Below are 23,247 nucleotides of genomic sequence, written 5' to 3'. Positions count from 1 at the left end.
GATGATGCCTGGGAGATAAGCATCCTGTGGCAGGTCGGGCACTGAGGGGTGGACACCATGTGCAGGGTAGGCTCCAGCACAGAGCTCTCCTGCTGGTTCCTCTTCCACAGGACACACAGTGGTCACCCACTCTGGGCACACTTGGCCAGGCTTTGTGCATGGTCGTCATAGGAAACCTGGGCTGCTTGGTGACGGAAAACTGGAGGCTGGCGGGAGGACATCCTCTGTCCTCATGGAAGACAAGAGCTGAAGTTATCCCTTGCATTTTGGAAAGAGCAGCCCAAGGGAGAAGGATCGTACATTGCTAAGGCTGGGACAGCTTGGGGCAGGATGGCTAGAATTGCAGCCCTTCCAGAGGAGCTAGCTGCCCGCTTGGCCTGACTTTGGCCATCGTTCCTGTCTCGTCCCTGGTGTGGGACACCAGCAGAAATTGGAGCTTTTCCTTCACACTCCCATTTCCCTTTATTTAATTATTTTAGAGACATCTGCTGCTGCAGTGAGCTCAGTTGTGATATCTCATCTGTTCTATTTTGAGCCATAGGGAAACCAATGTGGGATGCAGCTGCCCCCTTCTCTGGGGAAGGGCTGTGCTCCCAGGGACACATTGCAAGGGCTGAGCCCAGGCAGCTCTGCATGCCCGTTGGTTGCCTGCCCCTCCAGGGGGATCCTGGCTTTCCCTATAGTGGGGACACCTCAAACCAACCTGGTCAGAACTTGTGGAGACTGGGACATAGGTGGTGGCATGGGTCCTTGTAGCAGGAGATACAGCACCAAGCAATAGAAAGAGGACAGAGCATCAAATGACCCACGTACAGGGCTTGGAACTGTCACCCCTAATTGAATGGCCACTGAACTTGGTTTTCTCATTTGTGCAAAAGAAATAACATCTTTCCTACCACTCTCACCGAGTTCTTAGAGTTCTTATGAGGATCACACAAGATAATGAGTGTAAAAGTACCTTGTAAATGGAAAAGCACTCTGCAATTTAAGGTATTATTATATTAATAGTAACAATTGTCATTCGAAATCTTGGTGATTCACTTGGGGTAGGAACCCTTAGAGCTCATCACTGCTACCATTACGACCCCACGTTGTACCTTGAAGCTGCAATTACCATGCACAGTTTCATGTGGTACATTACTGATTGTGCAGTGTGAGAACTGGAGAGAATCTTGCTGATGAACTAACCCCAACCAGTCCCTCTGCAAGTGGAGAACTGGTGTCTGGAATGGGGGGACTTGTTTGAGGTCCCTAGAACTCAGGACTTCATATTGTCTGTTCTGGGGACTGGACTGTTTTGCTTTTGGATTATGGTGTCCAGTCCTTTCTGAAGGGTTGGGAATTGGGAATTGAGTGGGACACAGCTTGAGTCATTAGATGGAGTTGCAGCCTGACTCACGTCTGCTTGCTCACACGAGCCCCACTCTGAGCCGCACTGCTCCAGGTTCTGGGCACATATGGACAGTGCTTTGAGGAGAAATCCAGATGCTGAGAAGGATGAGCACAGGGCCATCCTTCTGTCTGAGAGAGATAGAAGTAGGAACTAATGTGATTTGTCAGTAAGAAAAGGAGCCCAGGCCTTTTCCAGAATAAAAGAGCTGAGTGCTTCTTGGACCCCAGCTCCTTTGCCACTCTCTCTGTCCTCTTGGTGGGGCTTCAGCCTCCTGGGCATGCTCTGGGAGCCACAAGTGCAGGGTTGTCATGTGCCCTCAAAAGGGAAGATGGAGTGGCACCCAGCTTTACTTTTAAGTATTCAAAGGGCAATCAGACTTAGTCTGGATAGAATAGGCACCGGTAGAAATCATGGCCAGACTGACTTTGGCCTTATACTCATTTGCAAAACCCCTGGTGACACCTTTCCTACCTCCAGGTCCTGCTCACATGCCACCTTCTAGAGGAGGCACCCCCTTGTTTAAACTTGTGATTGGCAACACCCCTTCCTGTCAGACCCTTCTTACTTGAATGGGTTCGCCATCCAAAATATTAGGCTGAAGAGTTGCAAATGAGTGCAGACACTTCTTATATCCGCTGCAGCTGGCTGCCCTTGGTATTCAGTCGCATCCAACCATGGAGTAGAACATGTTGGAATCCAAGAATTTCACATTAGTCTAAAACTGCTCACCAGCTGGTGGTGGGGGGTGGGGTGGGGAGGGGTGGGGGTGGCGCATACCTATAATTCCAGTGACTCTGGAGGCTGAGGCAGGAAGAAGGCCAGGCCAGCCTTGGCAATTTAACAAGATCCTGTGCTAAGGGGGGAAAAAAGAAAGAAAAGAAGAAAGGAGTAGAGGACTGGAATGGGAAATTCCAGTAAATGGGAAATTTCAGAGGTAACATGCTCAGAGGGTGGGGGAGTTCAATCCCCAGTATCACAGATACAAAACAAAACAAAACAGACAAAAAACTACTCATCAAAGTATAGACCTTCCTCCAATATCCCTAGTTTTCCCATGAATACTATTTGTCTTTTCCAGGATCCAGTCCAAATTCCCACATGACATCTACCTGTCATGTCTTCTTGGTCTTTTCCCTCGTGTCTCACATCTTTCTTTAGGTTTCTTGAATTTGCCACTTGCAAAAGGTGTTTTTAGTGGTTTTCATAGAATATCCCTCAACTTGAGTTTGTCCAGTGTTTCTTAGGGTTAGTATACATGGAGTTCATTAACGTTGACTAGGCGTCTCCTTCATTGGGAATGTTGGTTGCCTTGGAGAATGGGTCCTCGTCTGTCTGGTCTGCTCACGCTCAGGGGCATCTGTGTGTGCCTGGCATCCACAGTCAGTCAATATTTGCTGAGTGAATGGATGGGGCAGCGAACACCCTGGCATTAGTGGAGGGTTTGATGGAAGAGAGAGGAGAAGCTTGATGGGCGCTGGTCTGCACCCTCTTTCCATGCGGGTTCTGTGATTTCTGAATGCCATGGTGGCAGAGGAGCTCCAGCTCGTTCCATCCTACTGATGTTCACTAAGGAAATGTTTGCTGGGGCCCCTGTGTGGGCAAGGTCGGGGAGGGATGTCACCTGAGAGCCAGGCTCTGGGGATCCAGGAGCACAGGGAGATGCGAGAGAAGGCCCGACATCTGTCTAGTTGTCCAGACTCTCACCCATAGGTCAGTGGTTCCCAAACTCAGGCCTGCTTCAGAAACACCCGAGGGACACTGTTAAAGCACAGATGGCTGGGTCCCACCATCACTCTGTCCAGTTTCCTTGCTCTGTGGTTAGGTCTGGGAGCTTGCATTTCCAGTGACTTCCCAGTGGTATTGGTGCAGGAACCCAGCTGATTTAAGAAGCATTGCTCTATCCATTCAGAGGAGAAATGAGTCATCAGCCAGTGAGCAGGACCCAGGAGGGCTTACTGGAGGAGGAGGTCAGGATCAGGTGGAGTGGGATTTACTCTGGTGGCTGTGGGCTTGAATCTGTGTCTAGCCGCTTGCTGCCTGCATTCACTTTGTTGGCTTCTGGCCTCACTTTTGGCCTTGTCCAACCTTCTGGTCCCATGAACAGTGTTGGCAAGGACATTGTTCTGAGCCCCCAGAAAAGGAGGCTGACTAAGACTTTGGAGTTGACCTTGGCTGGCGGGGATGAGGTCACTCAGGCCTGGAGGAGTCCTGTACTGCACACAGCCGTCTTAATGTGTTTATTTGCCTGAGCTTCGGTGGCTGCCTGCTGGCTCTGTTAGAGGTGTTGCTGTTGGGCCCCGTGGCTGTGTTCCTGTTTTCTCGTCTGGCACCTGCACAGTGGGGACAGATGAGGTGCGTGGCCACTGTGGCTTTCTTCCTGGCTCCACGTTCTTGGGGCCAGCACTTGGTCCAGTAGAACACTTGAGTCTCCCTGGAGTGGGACAGAGCCGAGGGGCTGTTTCCACGAGGAGGTTGTTCTTTGAAGGGGATGAAGCCTTTTGAATGCAAAATACATCAATTGCATTCAGACAACACACAGGGATGGTGGGGAGGTTTGCATGATGTCCCCATCATGTGTATGGCACCTTTGCCTGGGACCCAATTTTCCACTGAAAACTTCTTTTCCTTCCATTTCTTGGCTTCCTTATGTCTGACCTTGGTGGAGTCTTTTGACCTTGGCCAGCATGGATGACTGATTCACTTACCACTTGGTGTAGTGTTTTATGTCATTAATTTTTAATTCTTGTGACTGGATGTTTGTTAAAAACAGAGGGGCCCACACTGCAGACCCATGGAAATAGAACCTTCCAGGGCAGCATCTAGGCCCCTCTTTGAACTTGCCCTTTAAATGTTAGCATTCTGACCAAAGCTCGAAGGACACTAACCTCGAATAGCAGTCTGTTTATCTTTGCATGGGACTCTTGTGTCTCCAAATAAACTACAAACTTCTTGTGGGCAGATCTGGGCATCATTTGTTTATTTGTTTTATGTTTTCAGAGTAGCACCTATAAATGAAGATAAGGGCAGCAAAACGATTGGCTGGTGAGATTGTCTCCCACATTCAGCTGTGCATCTGCTAGGCACCCAGTAAATGTTTGCCTGTTGATCGATATGAGATAGGAAAGTGCCTGGGAAAGTGAAACAGGCTCTGAGGGGTGGCGGCTATTACCGGGGTGGTGGGGGGCAGGCCGGCTGCTGCCTTCTGCCCGTTCTGCTAGAAACATCCTGAGAGCTGCACAGAGCTGAGGCCCGCATCTACCCCGCTGAGCAGAGCTCACTGGGCAGAATCCCTGGCACTCTCTGCTCTGTTCTTTTCACTTTGATCTTTCTAAGATTATGAGAAAAAGCCTCTTTCTCCCTCCTCTTTTGGCTTCTCCTAATAATGCAGAACCGTAGATGTGCGTGCTGCCAGGGAAAGTCTGTTTGGACACTTCAGCATGGAGAAGTGGGTTTAGCTTGTATAATGAGTTTTGCTTTCCCTTTTAAAATGCTTGGAGAGAAATACAAATGTTTCATCTCTACCTCGAGAGTTCCACTGCCTGTTTACACAAGTCTGCTGTCTGTGGCCTTAGAGGATGCGTCTTGCGGGCTGCAGGGTTGTGACGGTGCAGCCTTAGTGTTGAATCTCCAAGCAGAGAAGGTGCTCAGACCTCACAAGGCGGAAGGTGAGAGATTCAGAAGAAAAATAAAAGTCCAACTGGTGCTTTGTTAGGAATTATGGTGCAAGGTTATTTAGAAAGTGGGGAAATACATCATTTTATTGAGCAAGGAAAAGAGAACAAAAGAAGATTCTGCAAAGACAATGGAGTCCAGCAATAATAACAGATAAAATAAAAGCAGAGCTAGGAGTGGATACTGAGGACTAACTAAGGAATGCTCCCTACTTCCTTAGACATTTACAGCCATCTAAGGAGAGCAGAGCCCGTGCAGTGGCCAATAACTGCTCTGATATCACGCACATAATAACTCGAGTCTGTTATTTCATTATCAGCACATTTGATGTGGGGGGAAAATGTAGGTTCTAGAACTTACTCTCCTCCTCTTCCCTCATGATTCCATTCTATTAATATTAGTCTTAATTATTCTAACTTATTATATTGAGTCTTTTTGCTTAATTTGAAAAATTGGATGGATTATTAGCTTTTTAATAAAAGGTAACATCTAATATCTACCGATATTAGGGCCAAGTCATTTAATATCACTGCATTTCCATTTTGTTCAGAAAATGGAACAGAACTTGTTATCTACCTGTAACCAGACTTCTTGTCTGTGCTTCCATGGATGTGGACAGGGGAGGGTGGCCTGGTCAGGACAGGATCCAGGACATGTTCCATGTGGAGCACAAGAGGAGGCTGTCTGGCATGCATCTGTACTGTTTTTCCTCCATCAGCTCCAGCATAGTGAGACTAGCTTAGGAACAGTGGCCGTGTGAACCTGTGTCACAATGATAACATTTGCTCCTCATCCTGCCAATGATCATAGTGAAACGTATTGATCTCCCATCTGATTCAGAAATAGAGATTGCTGTATCCTGATTTTAGAAGGGTGCTGGATGAAAATGGGTACCCTCTATTATTTACAGAGAATTGAAAATGTGTGTTGATCAACATGTTGTTTGACTTGGACCTTCTGTTTTATTGTGATATAACATGTACGATCAGACTGGCTTCTATTTTTGATAAAAATGCAGTTCCTTAAAGGCCAGCCTGGCTTTCTGGTTGCATGAGAAGAGTTTTGGAAAGGAGTTCTGCAGTCTTTCCCTAAAGAAACATCACCTCCCATGGATCACTGTTCTGTTACAGGAGGCTTGGTGTTGAGGATAAAAGCTCAAGTGAGACTGTTGTTGTCCTCATGGGGCTGTGGTCTGATGGGGTGTGCAATACACCCACACAGGAGGGGATTGTTGAAAGGATGAGGATGTGTGTTCTTGGATGCCAAAGAAACTCGAAAACAGGACAGGACAGCTTGTTTTCTGGGGAATCACCAAGCACAGAAACCTACTTAGAGGATGTAACATTTGAGCTTATCCTTGGAGAATATTTAATTTTTAAACAAACAGTGATGGAGGAAGTGACAGTGGAAAAAGCTGGGTCAAGTGCAGGGCACCTGCAAGGCAGATTAAGGAATATTTTTTTGAGGTCCTACTGTGTGCATGGAGTCCATATAGTGGAAGGAATCCAATTAAGAGCATAGTAGAAAATCAAGTCATGTACTTTGGATGCGTCTTCTTCCTACTTCCAACATTGATTATTGAGTATATGAAATGCCATCTTTGATTATATCAGTTGGTGTCTCTGTGACCATAACCTGATGAAGTCTGTGTCTTACTTGTTCTCACATGAACCATGAGGAGGAAACAGAGACACTTGGAGCTGTAAGAGCGAGATGAGTGTTTCCCCCCCAGGATGAGCTTTCTGTCACCAAGCTGGTCACTGTCATAGTACTCAGATTTGAGATTTTGAAAAATTTTAGCTGTCTGGGCTCTGACAGCCAAACACAGTATTCCGATGTATTGTAATCATCATTTCTTGGGATGAAACTCTCCTGGTATCACAACCAGGACTCCGATACCATCTGCCTTCTGAGCCAGTGTCCCCATGTGAGAAATGATCTCCACCCAGACTCTGAAAAGTGTGTGCCTGCCAGGACCTGGATTCTAGAGGCCATTTGTGCCCTCATCCATCTTTTTGTGAAACTGGGCCAGTGAGACATTGACCTCATTTCTGATGAGCCTCAGCCTGACCACAGCAGGGCTCACCAGGAGAAAGTCCTGTTAGTGAGTCCAGGGAGCAAAGGTCAAGGCCAGAGAGGAGCTGGGTAGTCAGAGGTCTCAAGAGTAGCCATGCTTGTGAGATCCACTTAGGGTTGCCATTAACCCTTGATAGACCCAGGCCTGTGGGTATTTATAGCCAGCAGGTTGGGGACCCATGGCACTGCTGACTGAAGTGGAACTGAGGGAGGTGCTGGAATGATCTCACCTCTCCACAGTCAGCTTTGCCCTGCGCAATGGCAAATGGGACTGGTGGCTGGATGTAGGTGCAGAAGAATCACAGATGAAGTGGGACCTCCCTGGTGGGCTCCTGCCCCATCCTCCGGGGTTGTGCCTGTTGCTAACCAGTCACTTACTGTCAGTGCTGGCTGAAGTTATCATCTAGAAGCAAATAGGGAAGCAAACACCTAGGTGTATACCAAGTTTTCTACCACACGGGTCAAAGAGGCCCTGAGGGGCACGGTCTGAGGGCTGCCCCTGTGGGTATCCTGTGGGGCAGCACTTCCTTACAATTGGTGAGAAAGGGCAACACTCTCTGCTTGCTAGGGATCCTAGAAGGTGACAATCAGGGCAGGACAAGGCCGAGGTTGCTTGCTGCTGAGCATTTCTTCAAGGCCCTAAACAGAATGTGAAGATCATGATATTAATTGTCACAATTATTAAGCTCTTAATCTACATATATTGACTTGCTATGTCTCTTAACAGCTGTAGGAGGTAGATATGGTTAGTTTCTGTCTTACAGAGGAGGAAACTGAGGGACGAGGAGGAGGTGAAGTCATTTGTCCAGGCCAATCAGCTAGTGAAGGTCAGAGTCTGGATTTGCACCCAGGCGGACTAGCTCCAGAGTGCATGCGCTGGACTCACGGTCAGTAGTGACCATGAGTGGACCCCGCTTTTGTCTTGGTGGGTATGGCTAGAGAAGGCAGTTCATTTGATCTTGCTGGAGAAATTTCCAGTCTTCTCAACCTCTGGAAAATAAAAGACGTGGAACTTCAGAGCTATATATCCTGAGAGCATGTCTCCTGGTTCTCTGAATTTTTAAAAAGAGGTTTTACTCTACAGCACGCTTTCTTGTCTGGAGATCAGAGATGGAGGGTGGCTTGCAGAATGGGGCCCCTGTTCCGGTTCTCTCCCGTCCCTTCAGAAACTCAGATGCTCTTTCAAGTCTCTTGTCATCTGCCAAGGAGCCTGTGGGTGGGTCTGTGGTCGGTCGGAGCTGCAGGATGGGGCTGGGCTGGGTCAGGTGTCCTGCAGTTGGCTTGCCCTAGGAAGCATTTCTAGTCACCTTCCCGAGGTGACTCTGGAGCTGGTGGAGGTGGCCACTTGAGGAGGAATGGCCTCCAGGAGGAGGAAGTAGAGGGAGGCAAGGAGTTGGCCATCAAGTTTTCATCCTGCCTGAATTAGAGGTCCAGATTTGGGTGTCAAACAGAATGTGGCGTCTGTCCTGGCTCGGCATTTTAGCAGCCTGGAATTGAGTAGGCACTTAAATTTAATTTCTGACAGTGTCATGGTTGGCAGGCCGGAGCTGGTGTCTGAGTGTCTGGATTAACCCTGACGCCACCACTAACGAGGCATGTGATTTTAGCCACTTTCCTCTGAGTGGGGTGGGCCACATCATTTGAACAGTTCAGTGATGAGGAAAAAAGAGGGGAACCTTATTCAAAATTTATTAAGAACTTTATGATGGTGACCAAAGAATGTGAAGCCAAACATGGGATTTTTCCAGGCTCAGGACCTGCAAGCTCACATGTGTTGTGCTCTAAGTTTAAAGGTACCTACAGCCATGGTCCAGCCTTAAGGGACAGGTCAGCGTTTTGTTCTATGTCCTTGTCTGCTAATAGCTTGGAACTTGTGTTTCTTCTGCCACACAAAAAGGTGCCTCTCTGGAGGGAGCAAAAGGCTCTTTTCCATTTGCCTATCTTAGGGATGCGGGAGTGATTCTAGGGCTGGCCCACATGGCTCTGCATTTCCCAAGCTTGGACCAGGGGAGGAGGGCTGGTAGAGATTGCAACTGTTTTTGCTGTGTTCATTGTTTGGCCCTGGGGTCCTGGGGCTGGGACCCAGGACCTTACACATGCTGGGCAAGTGCTGTACCACAAAGCTCCATCCCCAGCCCATACCCGTTTTTCATTTGTTGAATCATGTTGAAGTCGCATTTCATCCCTTAAGATTTTAGTATCCCCTCTCTGGAATATAAGGACTCTTTCTTCTATGTGCACAAAGACAGTATTGTAGACCTCGAGGTCCTTTTCAGTGGGTAGTTTAGCTAGGTGTGTGTAGGGAGGTGAAGTGATTAGGGTTGATCCACTTTATTAGGATGAGGGACACCTGCTCTATTGGCTCTAATGGGTGAGACCAAAACCACTCTCCAGGGGAGTTTCTATGTCTCCTTTTCTTTGCTAAGGCCTCTTTCTACTTTTACCTAAAACATTTCAAATCCCCCTTGAGGGGTCTCCCAGCCTCTGAAATCATCACTACCCCTAGCCTCTTCCTCTCCCAGCTGCCAGGGAGGTCTCTGGAAAATGTGACACGGACCTTGTCCTTCCTTTACATGAAACCTTTCCAAGCTCCCCATTGCCTGTGCAGAGGTCTGCGGGCCCCAGTCTCTGGATAGCCCATGAGCTGAGAAGGGTTTCTGTATCTTTAAATGGTTGAAAAAAAATACTGAAAGAAGAATACTATTTTTTGACTTATGAACATGATGAGAAATTCAAGTTCCAGTGCCCATAAATAAAGTTTTATTGGAACACAGCCATGCACATTCAATTCTGTTTCTTTTATGGTTGCTTTTACATTGAGGTGGCTGAGTTGGGAAATTGCAAGAGACCCTTGCAGAAAAGTTTGGTGATACCTGAGCTGAGGGAGAAAATGGATGCTCTTTGGTCTGACATCTAAGTCCCTCTGTCCTTGACATCAGCCTCCCTTCATGTCCCACCCCGGCCTCTCTCCCTCTGTACACCCTTAGGAGATCCCAGCAGCTGTGAGATCCCATGAAGACCAGTTCCCGAGCGTTGTGCTCCTTCTTTCTCCATCCTCCCCTCCCTTGACTGGACATCACCAACTCATCCCTGCAGAAACCACCTGCTCCAGAGACTTTCCTGGTCTCCCTGATTCCCCTTCCAGCCGCTCTGATTTAGTGACTCCCATTTGGGGAGACAAAACAGAAAAACAGGGAGAAGCTCACAGACTCCCAGAACTTGGCAGCCAGGCACTCAGCCCAGAGGAAGGAGGGCCAGAGGGCAAGATGGCTCACCTGGTCATCTGATGGGATCGAGTGCCTGGTGCCTGCCCATCGCTGTAAAGTCAAACACCTCAGAAACGGGCTGTCCCTGTGCGGCTCACCTTGTGGGGAACAGACAGACAACGAGTGTGCATATCGACACACGTATGGGGAATGGGTGTCCGTCCTCACCAGTGCTCTAGATGAGCAGGCATCTGCAGTGTGACACCTGAGTCCCCAGGGAGGCAGTGCACTGGGCACCAGGAGATCTGGAGCGAGAGAGGAGGTGGGACAACTCCCGTTTCCTCTTTGGCATGGAGGACATGATGGGAGTCAGTTCCTCTCTCCTTCCTGAGCCCAGCGCCAGCAGTCTGAGAAGTCACACCCGGTTCTTGAGTCTGAGTGGGTTGGCCAGGTGCTCCCTCAGATCCTTCTGTAGAACAACTGGCTTTGATCCTGACCACAGGGCTTACTCAGTGGCCCTTTTTGTGAGATCTGCGAGATGGCTGGGGACTTCGTTGATGACCTGTCTGACCTCTCCAATTCCAGAGACAAAACTGAAACCCAGAACAATGGAGTCCCGTGGTCACTGGGCCAATCAGAGGCAGAGCCAGGACCAGAATCCTGGCCTCCTGACCTTTGGAGAATAGGGTCACTCATCTTTTTTGATTTTATTGGGGAATGCTAGGAAACATTCTTCAGAATTGAGAAGGCCACTAAAAGCCATGGGAAAACCACATTGCCCAAGAGAAAGACCCCCTGACCAGGCCGTGCTGTCCCCCTCTGGAAGAGGTCCTCGTGAGAACCACCAGGGCTTCTCTGCTGCAGATGTCCGGAGGCACTGTCCTAAGCTCCTGGTCTCTAGTCCCACCTTCCTAATTTCACTTCAGTCCTGAGGGAGTCTTGCTAATTATAGCTAGATGGCCATGTGGGATCCAAAAATAGGCTTGGAGGCACCTGTGGGCCATCAGTAGGCATTTACCAACATACCTACTAACGATTTGCCCCTGGGCTGGGCACTGTGGTCACAGAAGGCACCCAGAGGCCTTGGACTGCACTCTTCATGTATGTCATCAATGGAAACCCTTGGGAACAGTGGGATGAAGGCACAAGCATAACCTGGAAACTGGACCATCAGAGTTTAAATACTTGCTTCACCACTGACTAGTTGTGAGACTCTGGAAAGTTTCTTAACCTCTCTGTTCTCCAGTTTTCTCATCTGCAAAACTAAGGTCTTCATATTATCTAATAAGGATGGCATAGGTGTGTATTCTTATATATGTATAATTCATGTGTGTGTGTATATAAATATGTAATTTAATACAGGAACTGGTGTATTAAGTGCAAAGAAGTTACTGGCTGTTCTTACTCTCATATGAAGTGGTGTGAGGAAGGCTTGAACTGCAGCCTGCTCAGGAGTGCACCATTTTGTACTTTGGAAATCCGTGTCTTGAAAGAAGTCAGCGTCTGGGTCCCTCCCAGCCCTGGAGCAGGCAGGATTGTGTGGCAGTCAAGACTGCAGGTTCTGGGGCTGGGGTTGTGGCTCAGAGGTAGAGCGCTCGCCTAGCATGTGTGAGGCCATGGGTTCGATCCTCAGCACCACATAAAAATAAATGAATAAAATAAAGGTATTGTGTCAACTACAACTAAAAATGTGGGGAAAAAAAAAGAGTGCAGAATCTTCAACTTGGGATTCAATTTCAACACCATCACCTCCTGTTTGCCGTGCTGCTTCACATCTGTCAGAATCCATTCTTCCTTGGTAAAGCAGGATGCCGTCATGCTGAGCATTTCGTGAGGTCCTCGGGGGGGTCCTGGTGAGGGCAGAGTGAGGTCTCCCAGAGCAGACCATAACTCAACAGCCCTCAAGGCCTAGCACACAGCGAATGTGAAACAGGGCAAGTGATCCTTGTTCTGACTGCAGCAGGACTTCAGCATCTCCAGGCTTGACGTGGCCTCTGCCCTAGAGAACGGCCCTGGTACCTCAGAGGGCAGAGGCCAGCCATCCTGACACAGCAGCCTGAAAGGGGGAGGCTGTCTTCCTCCTTTGTTCCAGCCTTATTATGTTCCAGCTGTTCATGTCACTCCCCGTGGGGCCCATGGCACCCCTCTTACAGAATTAATTGCTTCCTGTATCTCTGTCATTGTGCCTAGATCGGTGCTGTGCACCAAGGACTGTGCACAGCCTGTGGTGGGTGGGTAGTTAAGAAGCAGGTCCCCAGTGTAGAGTTTTGTTTTTCATGACATACGAGAAGAATGAAAGGGATGGGGCATTATTTGCTTTGTATGGAGGAAGAGAGACCAAGAGATGGTGGTGGAGATAAGATGCCTGGGAGCTCTCCTGGGGGAGAACACATTTGCTGTCTCCTGTGGCACAGAGCAAGGGCATCAAAGTAGAAGTTTCAGTGAGGCAGATTGCTGTTAGGGAGGGTGAGTTGCTGGGCCATAGGCCCCTGTGCAGTGGGAAGCCATGGGAAGAATATGGACCTGGGAGTCAGGCATGCTGGGCTGGGCCCTGCTACTCCAAGTGTGATTGGATCCCACACCAGGCACACTAAGCCTGAGTCTGAATGTTAACTGGATCCTTAGGTGTGCAGGTGGAAGTTCGAGGAGTGCTGTTGTAAACCAGTGCCTTTCAAGCCAGTAACCATTCTCCCCAGTCCACAGCTGGGAAAACGGGGGCCAGTACTTGTGCCTTGGGTCCTGGTTCTCAAAGATCTGGTTCTCCCTCTAGACCAGCAGCATCCACTGTATCTGGGAGCTCATTCGCTATGGAAGCTCCAGCCCCAGCCTAGAGCGGGGAGTTGCACCTTCGCGCTGAGGCACCAACAGGCAGAAGCTAGAGCCCTGGTTCTCAGCCTCGTTGCATGTTGGAAATCTCAAGGGGAGATAACAAGGCAAATGCCTGGGTGAAGCTGAAGAGCATCTGGGTGTGACGGGGACATTGGGAACTTTCAGAGCTCTGGGCCATTCTAACGCACAGCTGGGATTGAGAACCTGTGCCTTAGGCCCAGGCAAGACATCCCAGTCTTCTCAGCTGACAAGTAGACTAAGTCTTGTTGGCCTGTCAGTGAAGTGTAAGAGCTGAGTGTTATCATCTAGCGCCCTGGCTCCTGGGAAAGCACACAGGGAAGTGAGTTCTTTACGTCTTGAAAGGTACAGCTGGGATTCCTGCTTCAGGGGAGGCCATATTGGATACTCACTGTGGCCTTGGGGTGGAACTGCGATGCGACGCCGTAGCTCAAGCTCACTGGCCCAAGTGCTAAGTGCTATAAAGATGATACCCTGCTTGATGCAGTAACCCTGCCCCAGAATGGGAAATCACCAGCTCCTGCGGTCCCCTCCTTTTATGCTCCTCATCCTCTGCCACCAATACCCAATAGTGGGGCTCACTTTCAGTGGGGTCTTTTGCTCTTTACCATCATAGGATCCCCTTGACTAGAACGGTGGTGCTGCTGTGGAGCTGGCCCCCTTGCTTTGTGTTCTGGTGGTGGTGGCAAGAATGAGCTTTAGAGAAATATTTATCCAAAGTAATCCCTTTGCTATGCCACTGCCGTCTCCCAGGAAGCTGGGCAACAAACACAGAGTTCTGGTCATCATTTCTTGAGGGGACAAGCTGAGCTTTGCAAGGCTAGGATGAGGCGGGATGAGTGGTGGTGGTGTGTCGCCAGGGTCTAGGGGCTCCTGGGGTAGCCATTAGCTCTGATCCCAAGGTGCAAACTGCGTGCACATCATGCATCTTGCTTTCAAAAGCCTCCTGGAACACCAGATATGGAAAGTAATCGTAAACCTACCTTAGAATCGAGATGATCTGGTACCATTCCTTTTTTTTTTTTTTTTTTTTTGATACTGGGAGCAAGACCCTGTCTCAAAATGTTTTATTTTGAGACAGGGTCTTGCTAAGTTCCTTAGGGTCTCTCTGAATTGCTGAGGCTGGCAATCCTTGTGCTTCAGCCTCCTGAATTGCTGGGATTACAGGTGTGTGCCACTGTACCTGGCATCTGGCACCATTCTGAGTATGACCTCATGTGACCCTTGCGGCCACTGTAGGAGCCAGGTGTTGTCATTTCTCCAGTTCTCCGTGAGCAGTTGCCACATTGGAGGTCTGCTGTGGTCAATCTCTGCATTTCACAAATGGGGAAGCTAAGGAGGTGTCCAACTGGTCATAGGGAGTGAGTGGCAGATATAAAATGAGTCGCCAGGTCTTAGTTGCTAAAGCAAACCCTGAAAAACAAAGGGTTTAGTACGATCTCTTCTTGATTTTCAGCCTGGGGTGGCTTTAATTCAGAGTGCCTGGATTCTGTGACATCAGAAAAAATAATTTACAGACTATTTGTGCTAAAAAGATTCAGAAAAAGTCACCTTGCACAGTAAATTTGAAACTTTTTAGAACATATGCTACAATATGAAGCTCACCATACATTGTTCACACAACTGTACATTATGTATACATATATATTTATACATGTATACATATGTATGCATATACTGTGCTAGAATTTATAGATATACATGCACATGCATCGCTCACAGAAACAAAAGTTCATGAAACCCACATAATTCTTGCCATAAAAGCTTGAGGTAGTCTACTTTTTTATTACTACTGGTTTATTATGGAGGGTATTATAAAGGATATTAAAGAATAGCCAGAAGGAGAGGCACAGGAACTTCTGTTCCAGAACACCAAGAGGTATTCTGTTCCATTTCATTTTATCCTATTCTACGTTATTAAAAAAAATAGTGCTTGTAACAAATTCAGGGAAGTTCATGATCATCCAATGGACCAAGGCCCGCCATTTGCAAGCTACTAGAGTGACTCCTCTCTCTTGGGTTGTAGAGGAGGAAACTGGAGTAGCTCTTTGTCACAAATCTGAGACTAAATGCAAGTGCCCTGATTGTGACCCTCAGCCTGTCCCACACCTGTCATTGCACTTGAGGCTTTGTTCAGGGTCTTCCTGGGCCACTTGCTGACCTGCTCTGTGGTTTCCTGCCCATGTTTTCCTTCTTCCTGGGATGCACTGCACACTGTGGCCCCCAGGCCTGGCAGCCCCTCTCTGATCATGGCCCATTCCAGGGCTTCTCTCCTTTCCATTTTTTGGCTGCCCCTTCTGAGAGCCAGAGTATGGATTTAGAAACTGAGTCCCAAGGAGCACTGGGCTGGTGGATTGAAGTGTAAGGTGTTTTGTTTAAGTGTGAGTGATGACGTACCTATCTGGGTTCACACCATCTTTTTCCCCAAAAAGCTCCTATTAATGCAGGAATATTCAGAGCTGAATGGTTAGGTGATTAGAGCTGTAACCTAATAAGTCCATCTCAGTTTGAGTGAACCAACTAGGTGGTCGCTAAAAGAGGGTGGAACATGGCTGGAGGAGGAAGGTCACTGGGGGGCATGCCATAGAAGGGTGTGTTACCCCCATCCTGATTCCCCACTATGAGATGAGCAGCTTTCCCCAGGCCCTTCTCCCATCATGAACTTCCTCATCTTGGGCCCAGAGCAATGGAGTCAGCCATCTATGGACTGACACCTCTGAAACTGTGAGCCCCCAATAAACTCTCCCTCCTCTAAGTTGTTCTTGTTGGAGAATTTGGTCACAGTGACACACAAAGCTGACTAAAACACCTCCAAACAGAAAAGTGAACATTGTCATTGAATTCCTGGGCTGGCTAACCTGCCCTGATCTGATGGAAGGCGAATTTATGATCTTCATGTCTCCAGCTTAGCATGATATGTGTCATTGTGGAAATGTCATTGTTTTTGATTATGATGTGCAGCTTAAGCCCCATAGAGTCAGTCACCTCATTAATTTCCTAAATTCTGAAACAGTTGGAATTCTACAACACATCTGGTCTAGAAGGTTTCGGGTGAGGGATTGTGGACCTGTAGATACATCTGGAGTGTGTGTGAAAGTGTGTTATCAATTAACCAATGCATTCTTTTTGAGAGGAAATAGTGATAGATGGCAGAAAATATAGAGGATCCCTAGTCAGAAAGGTGCCTGTCAGAGGCTATCAGATGAATTCCTGAGGGCTTTCTGGAGGATGCCTTGAGCGATGGCTACTGAGGACTTTGGAAACTAATGATCCCTACTTGCCTTAGGTTCTGGGAATATCTGGTTCAAAGACAGAGGGAAATACAGATGGCGGGGACTGTGGAAGTCATGCAGAATCCTTGCCTCTCTCCTCTGCTGCTTTAATGTTTTCTCCTGGGTGATGCTGGGGGTGCCCCTTTATCCCAGCTGCTGTGGGATATGACTGCGTGCTGATGTGCACTTTCCTTCACTGCAGTCAGCCTGGAGGTCATTACAGCCTCACTGCTGGTTCTTCCCTGGCCCCCATAAAGACTTTAAAATCTCAAAGTTTTGAAAATTTCCCCCATACAGGTCCAGGAGAACTCTTTGGCTCCTAGGACTGGAGAAAGATGTATCTCCCTTTAAGTTAGACATAGAAAAGGGCCCAGATCTAGGCCTTGAGAGATGAGATTGTCAGGTTTAAGCCAGAACTGACATGCCCTTGCCCTTGGTCCACACCCAGGGAGCCAGACCTCCATCCTTGGTTCAAAACCATCCCTCCAGGACAACCATATCCCAGGAAGCAGGAAGACCTCAGCAGGAGGGCCAGGGAGAGAGGAGATAAGGGAAGTTCCCCCTTTGGGCTTTGGCTTGGCTCTGGGAGGATGGAGAAATGTCTCCTATGAAAATGTGTCAGATCTGCTTTGAATGTGTACCGCCTGGGTGACCCTGGCAATCCAAGCTGTGACATTAAGCTGGTGTGGTTTTGTGTCACTGGCATCCCAGAGAGTCTGTCAGCAGATTCTCTCTGGAGGCACGCACTTGGAGATTCAGTCCTGGACTTTTGTAGGTAAAAACCCAGCCATACAGACCCGAGCCATTCACCCCCACACCAGATGATCAAGCAAGGGTGAAAATCATCGGAAGCTACAGACAGAAGGGTCAGACTCTCTGAGCTTCAGATATGAGACTGACTGGATCTATGACGCATTCAAAATGTTCAAAAATGAAATGAAATGAAAATATAATTGAAACTGAAAATACGCTCTTCAGTAATTGACATATGCTTTTACAGGTTATTTTTAGCAGAAACATTATGACAATACGTCTAAATAAAGAAATGTTCAAGACAATATTTTTTTTTAAGAGAGAGAGAGAGGAATTTTTTAATATTTATTTTCGGTGGACACAACATCTTTATTTTTATATGGTGCTGAGGATTGAACCCAGCACCCCGCGCATGCCAGGCGAGTGCGTTACCGCTTGAGCCACATCCCCAGCCCAAGACAATAATTTTTAAAAATTTACAGGATTAAATGTATCATATGGTATTGGAAAAAGAACAGATGTGGGGTCCAGAAATCTAGTTCAGACTTGAGTCCCTTACAGGTTGTACAACCGAGGGTCACCTTGTAACCTCTCTGGTCCTAAGTTTTCGCTAGTGTAATCGATTCCATGAATTTGCTCTGAGGGTTCAATCAGGTAATTTGTAAGGCTCTTGATTTCTCTTTCCCTTTACTTCCTTTGATTTTGGAGACCAAATAGTCTCCCCTACTTCCTTCTCCCTTGCCAAGGGTCCTGTGATTTCTCATTTAATTAAATTAGTTCCTTAGATGAATGTGTTCCTGATTACTCATAGTGCCCCCAGGGACTAGTATTCACTCAAGAATTCCTCGTGTATATCTGAAAGGCAGTGAGGGAACCTGGCCACTGTAAGGCAGGCCATCAGCCAGAGGGTCAGCCCTGGACAGCCAGGCTCTGGCCATGCCTCCATCCCGGGTTGGTGATGGATGGCAGGTTCTGATTTTAAGAGGGGCCTGAATGTGGTTAACAGGTGACAGACACGGATCTTAGCTGGGCACAGCCTGCAAATTCCAATTAATCTGATCCCAACCCTTGGGAAATCTGCTTTGCATTGAACTTGAACTTCGAGTTAGGGCTCAGGGCCCTATCTGTTACATCGTCCTGCAAGCATCCTGTCCCTTTCCCCATGGTCAGCTGTCCCATGGCCTGGGCACTGTAGGAGGGGAGGAGGAAATGGGAGGGACCAGGCAGGGGTGCTCAAGGGCAAAAATAGCCACAGGCCAGCCCTTTCTCCTTCCCTGTCCCGGTCTTCCTTCCCCATTCCCAATTCCCCTCTCTCCTCTTCGTTTTCTCTTCATTCTCTTCTTCCTTCACCTTTTTTCTTTCTTTCTCCCTCTTACCTTCCTTATTCTCTGTAGCAGAGAAAGGCAAGAGCATTTCATTTTTCTTTCCAGAAAGTGTGTACAGGGAGAATTTAGAGAAGATGTCTTCTCTGGGCTTGCATGGGCCCAGGACAAGGGTGGACACATAGTGAGTTTTTAGACGCAGTCAGCTGTAACTGTCCTGGATGTTGGAATAGCTTCCGAACCTTTCCTGGTGCGAATCCAAGTTTTGGCAATGGAATTCTCCCCAGGAAGGGGAGTGGGATTCCTAAGCAGTACCCACCTCTGGAGAGGAAGTGGCAGCTTCCTGCCCCCAGTGATGGGGGCTCAGCCTGCAGGGGATCTTTCTGCCCCGCCCAGCCTTGGAACAGCATGGCCAGGCCTGCGGGTGATGTCACTGGCCTTCCGTGGGACAGCTGCAGCCAGCAGCGGGGCACTCCAGGCATGCCAGTGGTAATTGGAAACCTTATTTTCAAATGCTTCCTACAGCATTCATGCATGGTGAGAAGGGCTGCTGCAGGGGACTTTTCAGGTGGCTGCCCTGAGCAGGGTCCCTGGGAGACCAAGAGGATCAGAAGCCAACCTCCATCATCTCTAGGCCAGGGCTCCTGGGGGATGGGATGGGACATTCCCTAGAGGGCCACAGCTTGCTGTCAAGAGGATTCTACTTGAATAGGTCTCCAGAGGGCACCGGGGGTGCATTCCTAGGCAGTAATTTCCAAGGTCATTTTCTGCTATTTCATTTAAAAATATTTTCTCCATATCATTGCTGCCTTATCTTGTCTGTGTGGTAGGTAAAGAGATGAGAAATGAAATGAAGAGGGAAACACAATGATTCTAGGGAAGATACTATTTCACATTGCCTTCATGTGTCTGAAGATCTGAGGAGGCAAACAGACATCAGTTTGCCCTGTGTTGTCTGGTGAGAGAATGAGAGCCGTGGGGAGAAAATTCCAGTGGGGGGGTGACACACACCTGCTGTGGGACAGCCTCATAGCTGGGGGCCTGCCTTGTGGATGTTAGAGAGCTTTTCTGCACTAGGAGATGACCTTGAGCACAGCGCCCATTATGGTTATCAGCTGCTGACCATGGATCCCATGGAGATACCAAGTGGAACATCACATCAACCTCTGTAATTCTCAAAACCACCTTCTTGGGTGAGAATGGTCACTAACGTCATCTCACAGGCGGGGAAGATGACTCACAGGAGCTCAGTTGTCCAAGGTCACACAGTGGGTAGATTCACATCCTTCATTGGAACTAAGGCAGTCCACACTAGCTCCCCATCCCCAACTGGTCACCACTAGGGTGTTGTTATTGTTCTTCTTCCTTCTCCTCCTTCTCTTCTTCTTTTTCCTCCTCCTTCTCCTCCATTTCCCTTCTTCCTCCTTCTCCTCCTCCTCCCTCTCTTCCTTCTTCATGGTACTGGGGATGGAACCCAGGGCTAGCACATGCTAGGCAAGTGCTCTATCACTGAGCTACATCCCAGCCCTGAGATCTGTTTCTGACCCTGTTTCAACTGCAGGTTGAATCCACCCAGCCTTTCATCCATACCCTTCTTTTCTGCTTTCTTCTTACCATGGCCCTAACTGACATATTAACATGTTACTTCATAAAATTGTTGAACAGATGTACTTTGGGAAAATGTGCTCAGAGGGAAAAAGCTCTTTCCCTGTTTCCCTGCCCCGTGTCCCTCCCCTTTAAGGAGAGCTTACTATCAGAGTTGTGGTCTAAAAATGGAACAGCTCAGCCTGGCGGGATTCAGGAGGCGGAAGGTGACCACTTGCAGGAGGCTGGTGCTGAGTATAGGGCTGAAGGACTAGGGGACACTTTCGGTCCAGTCTAAGGAGCACAGTCCCCAAGTGTGGCCCTTGATGGAATTCTCAGAGTGATTGGGTTGGGGAGGTGATGGCTTGCTGGACCTTCTCACCATCTGCCTAAATGATCATACCTGCCTCTGCTGACTGGGCTTCATTGTCTTCTCCAGGCTGTGCTGCACGAGGCTGCAGACGAATCTCCCCAAACACTGGTCTCGTGATGTCACTCCCTCTTTTGAGCTCCTCCAGCCCAAGGTCAAGGCTTCTGCCTTTCCTTTGCTTCTGCCTTGCCTTTCCTACCTCCCTGTCTGTACCCCTGCAGAGCCCCCACCCTAGGGGAAGTCTGCAGCGTGCCAGCAGCTGCCTTCACAGTTCCCTTGACTGTGTCTGGGATTTCTGCTCCTCCCAGCTTTCCAAGTTCCTCATTGGTTCATTCTCTCATTCACTCAGAGCTTACCTGGGATGGCTCAGCTTGATGGAAGGAAGAGGCTGGAGAGACCAGGACATGTGAGCTCCAGGTCCAGGGAATGCTCCCAGGACGGGTGCATTCTTCCAGGACACCTCTCCTCATTGCATGTCCTTCTCCGAAGCCCCAAGAATCCTTGTCTCTGTTCTTCTCTTCTAGATCCTTGTTTTCTGCCTGGTACAATCTACTTTCTTTTCTTTTCTTTTTTTCCAGTATCTCTTGGATTTTGGCCCCAAGGAACATACCACATCTCCCAACACTGCTCCATGCGCCTAATAATAGGATTGTGCATTTATACTGAACGCTGACTGCAAAGCTGTGATCTCTCTTGCTTCCCGTAGCAACCCTACAGGGTAGGCAGGACAAACGTGAAGAGCCCCGGTTTGTGTAGCAGTGAGTGATTTGCTCACAGGCGCACAGTTCTAATTGGCAGGGTCAGGATGAGGGCCTGGACTTGGGCTGGGAGTGTGTCGCATGTCCTATGGATGGTTGGAGCCCCAGCACAGGTCTGCATCCCCAGCCTGCTGTGTGTGAGGGAGGTGATAGGAGAGGATGGAGGGGTGAGAGGGAGACCTCCTGACTCAAATTCTGCTAATTCATTAAAGACAACAAGGGTGAGTGGGGCTGGTTGATTAAAGGGTGATTGTACCCCCTAATTCTTCTCACCCAGGGACTCCACTGCTTCTTGTTCTCTGTGAGATGAGGGAAAGTTGGTTGAGTGAAGGAAGAAGGAATACAGGGTGGTGTCAGGGTTAGAGCTCAGAAGATGTCTGGGAAGAGAGCCAAGTCTGGGGACAGGTGGCAGTGTGGGGACCCATAAGTTCTCCTTGTAGTAGCATGTTCTCCTGGGAGGATGGAAGCCAATCAAAAACATGGCTTCCTTCTTCCCTAAGCAGGAGGAGAAGCTGCAGAACCCACCACCCTGCTTGACGATTTCAGAATTCTGTGCCTTTCTTTAAAGTATTAAATGGAAGTGGGGACAATGCACACATACAGTGTAATCCCAGCTCCCTCTCACCCTGGCTGTTGACTTTCAGCTTTGCAATTACAGTCAAGGTGCTGCCCTGCAAGCACTTGGAAAGCCTGGGCATTTGAAGCTGAGCTGTTTGAACTACCTATGTGCTATTAAAAAAAAAATCTTACCTTGCTTTAACAAGAACAAAGTGTGTTTCTTCAGCCTGGGCATGAATCAAAAATAGTTGAACCTTTTTTTTTCTTTGCTCAAGTTTAAAAATAAAAAAGTCACCTTTGGGCTGAGATCAAGAATGGAAAATTTCAGGGTATAAGAGTAATATTTTTCCGTCTGTTCTGGGCAAGGGACGATAGGCACTTTAATGGAAATTTGTGTGTGAATGTCAACTGTGAGTCCCACTACTTTGTTGCCTGGTGGCCCCTACACAGTGAAGATGTCCTTGGGGAAGGGCTGCCTCTCACCTCCTGGCACAATTAGATGTGCAGAGCATGGAATTGAATTTCGGCAACCAATTGGAAGGCAGAGAAGGAGGTGACTAAGATTAAGCTGTAACATCTCCAAAGGTGGCCTGTCACATAAAGTGCAGGTTAGCACCTCAAATGATCAATGATGAGAGCTGTAGATTGGGCACTGACAAGCATCCAGAAAGAATGAGGGGCCCAGGGAACTGCACTGGCCAGTGAAAATAAAGATGGGGGACACCTTGGGGTTTTTATTAAAATGATCTGGACCTTCCCTGACTGTTGAAGTGCACTCTGAAGGATCTTATGGTTAAAGCTGTGTTTGTTTGCGATCCTCTGGTTTTGCAGTTCAATATTATTAAGGTATGAAGAAACTGTTTTATGTATGTCAGTTTTACTGTTTCTGACAACAGCTTCCGAGGAAGCATACATTTGTGTAACAGACTGCCTCGGATGGATGTTAATTCTAAATTTAGAAGCCGCCTCCAATGGATGCTGAAATCAGTCACACAAAATTCAGGTGCTTGCTTAAAAAAAAAAATCTGGATTCCCATCAGGCTGGCATGATCCCTGGTGGAAATTTGGGCAGCTGAGCCTCTCTCTTAGGCTTCTGAGATTTTCAGAGTGTGGAAACTGGCTGTGGACTGGGCCCTAGGCGTGTGGACCAGCTGACATTTATGGACCAGGATCAATGTGGATGGAAGAAGTGCAGACTACCACGAGTCCTGCCACCAGTCTGGTTACCTGAAAACCCTGGGTTTGCATCTTGACTCTGCTGCTTTCTATCTGTGTGTCCTCGGGCACAATGCTTCATGTGGTAGCCTTGCTCTCCTTCTTGGTAAAAGGAGGGTATTGAATGTTGGGGTCATTTCCTGATCCCAAGTCCTTTAATCAATATACAGAGATTTGAAGTTGAATGGCAAGCTGTAGCCCTCTCTTCCCTGGGCTGCTGT

At 48.3% G+C, this 23,247-nt stretch overlaps 1 protein-coding gene across 12 annotated transcripts in view; it reads left to right on the top strand.

Annotated features, from left to right (window-relative positions):
- Positions 1-23,247, top strand: part of KCNMA1 (potassium calcium-activated channel subfamily M alpha 1) — a 705,800-nt gene that overhangs the window by 40,660 nt on the left and 641,893 nt on the right. Inside the window, exon 2 of one of the 12 annotated variants that reach the window (XM_081267521.1) lies at positions 10,129-10,443. The exons of the other annotated variants lie outside the window; for them this stretch is intronic. Coding sequence (XP_081123647.1) covers positions 10,129-10,428 — 300 coding nt within the window. The 3' untranslated portion in view covers positions 10,429-10,443. Of the gene's footprint in view, positions 1-10,128; positions 10,444-23,247 lie in introns of those variants that run through there. 12 annotated transcript variants of the gene reach the window in all.

This window comes from Spermophilus citellus (assembly GCF_964194105.1).
Source record: "Spermophilus citellus genome assembly, chromosome: 15".
In the NCBI taxonomy this organism is placed as follows: domain Eukaryota; kingdom Metazoa; phylum Chordata; class Mammalia; order Rodentia; family Sciuridae; genus Spermophilus; species Spermophilus citellus.
Note: the sequence above shows the minus strand (reverse complement) of the source record. Positions and strands in the feature narration are given on the sequence as shown.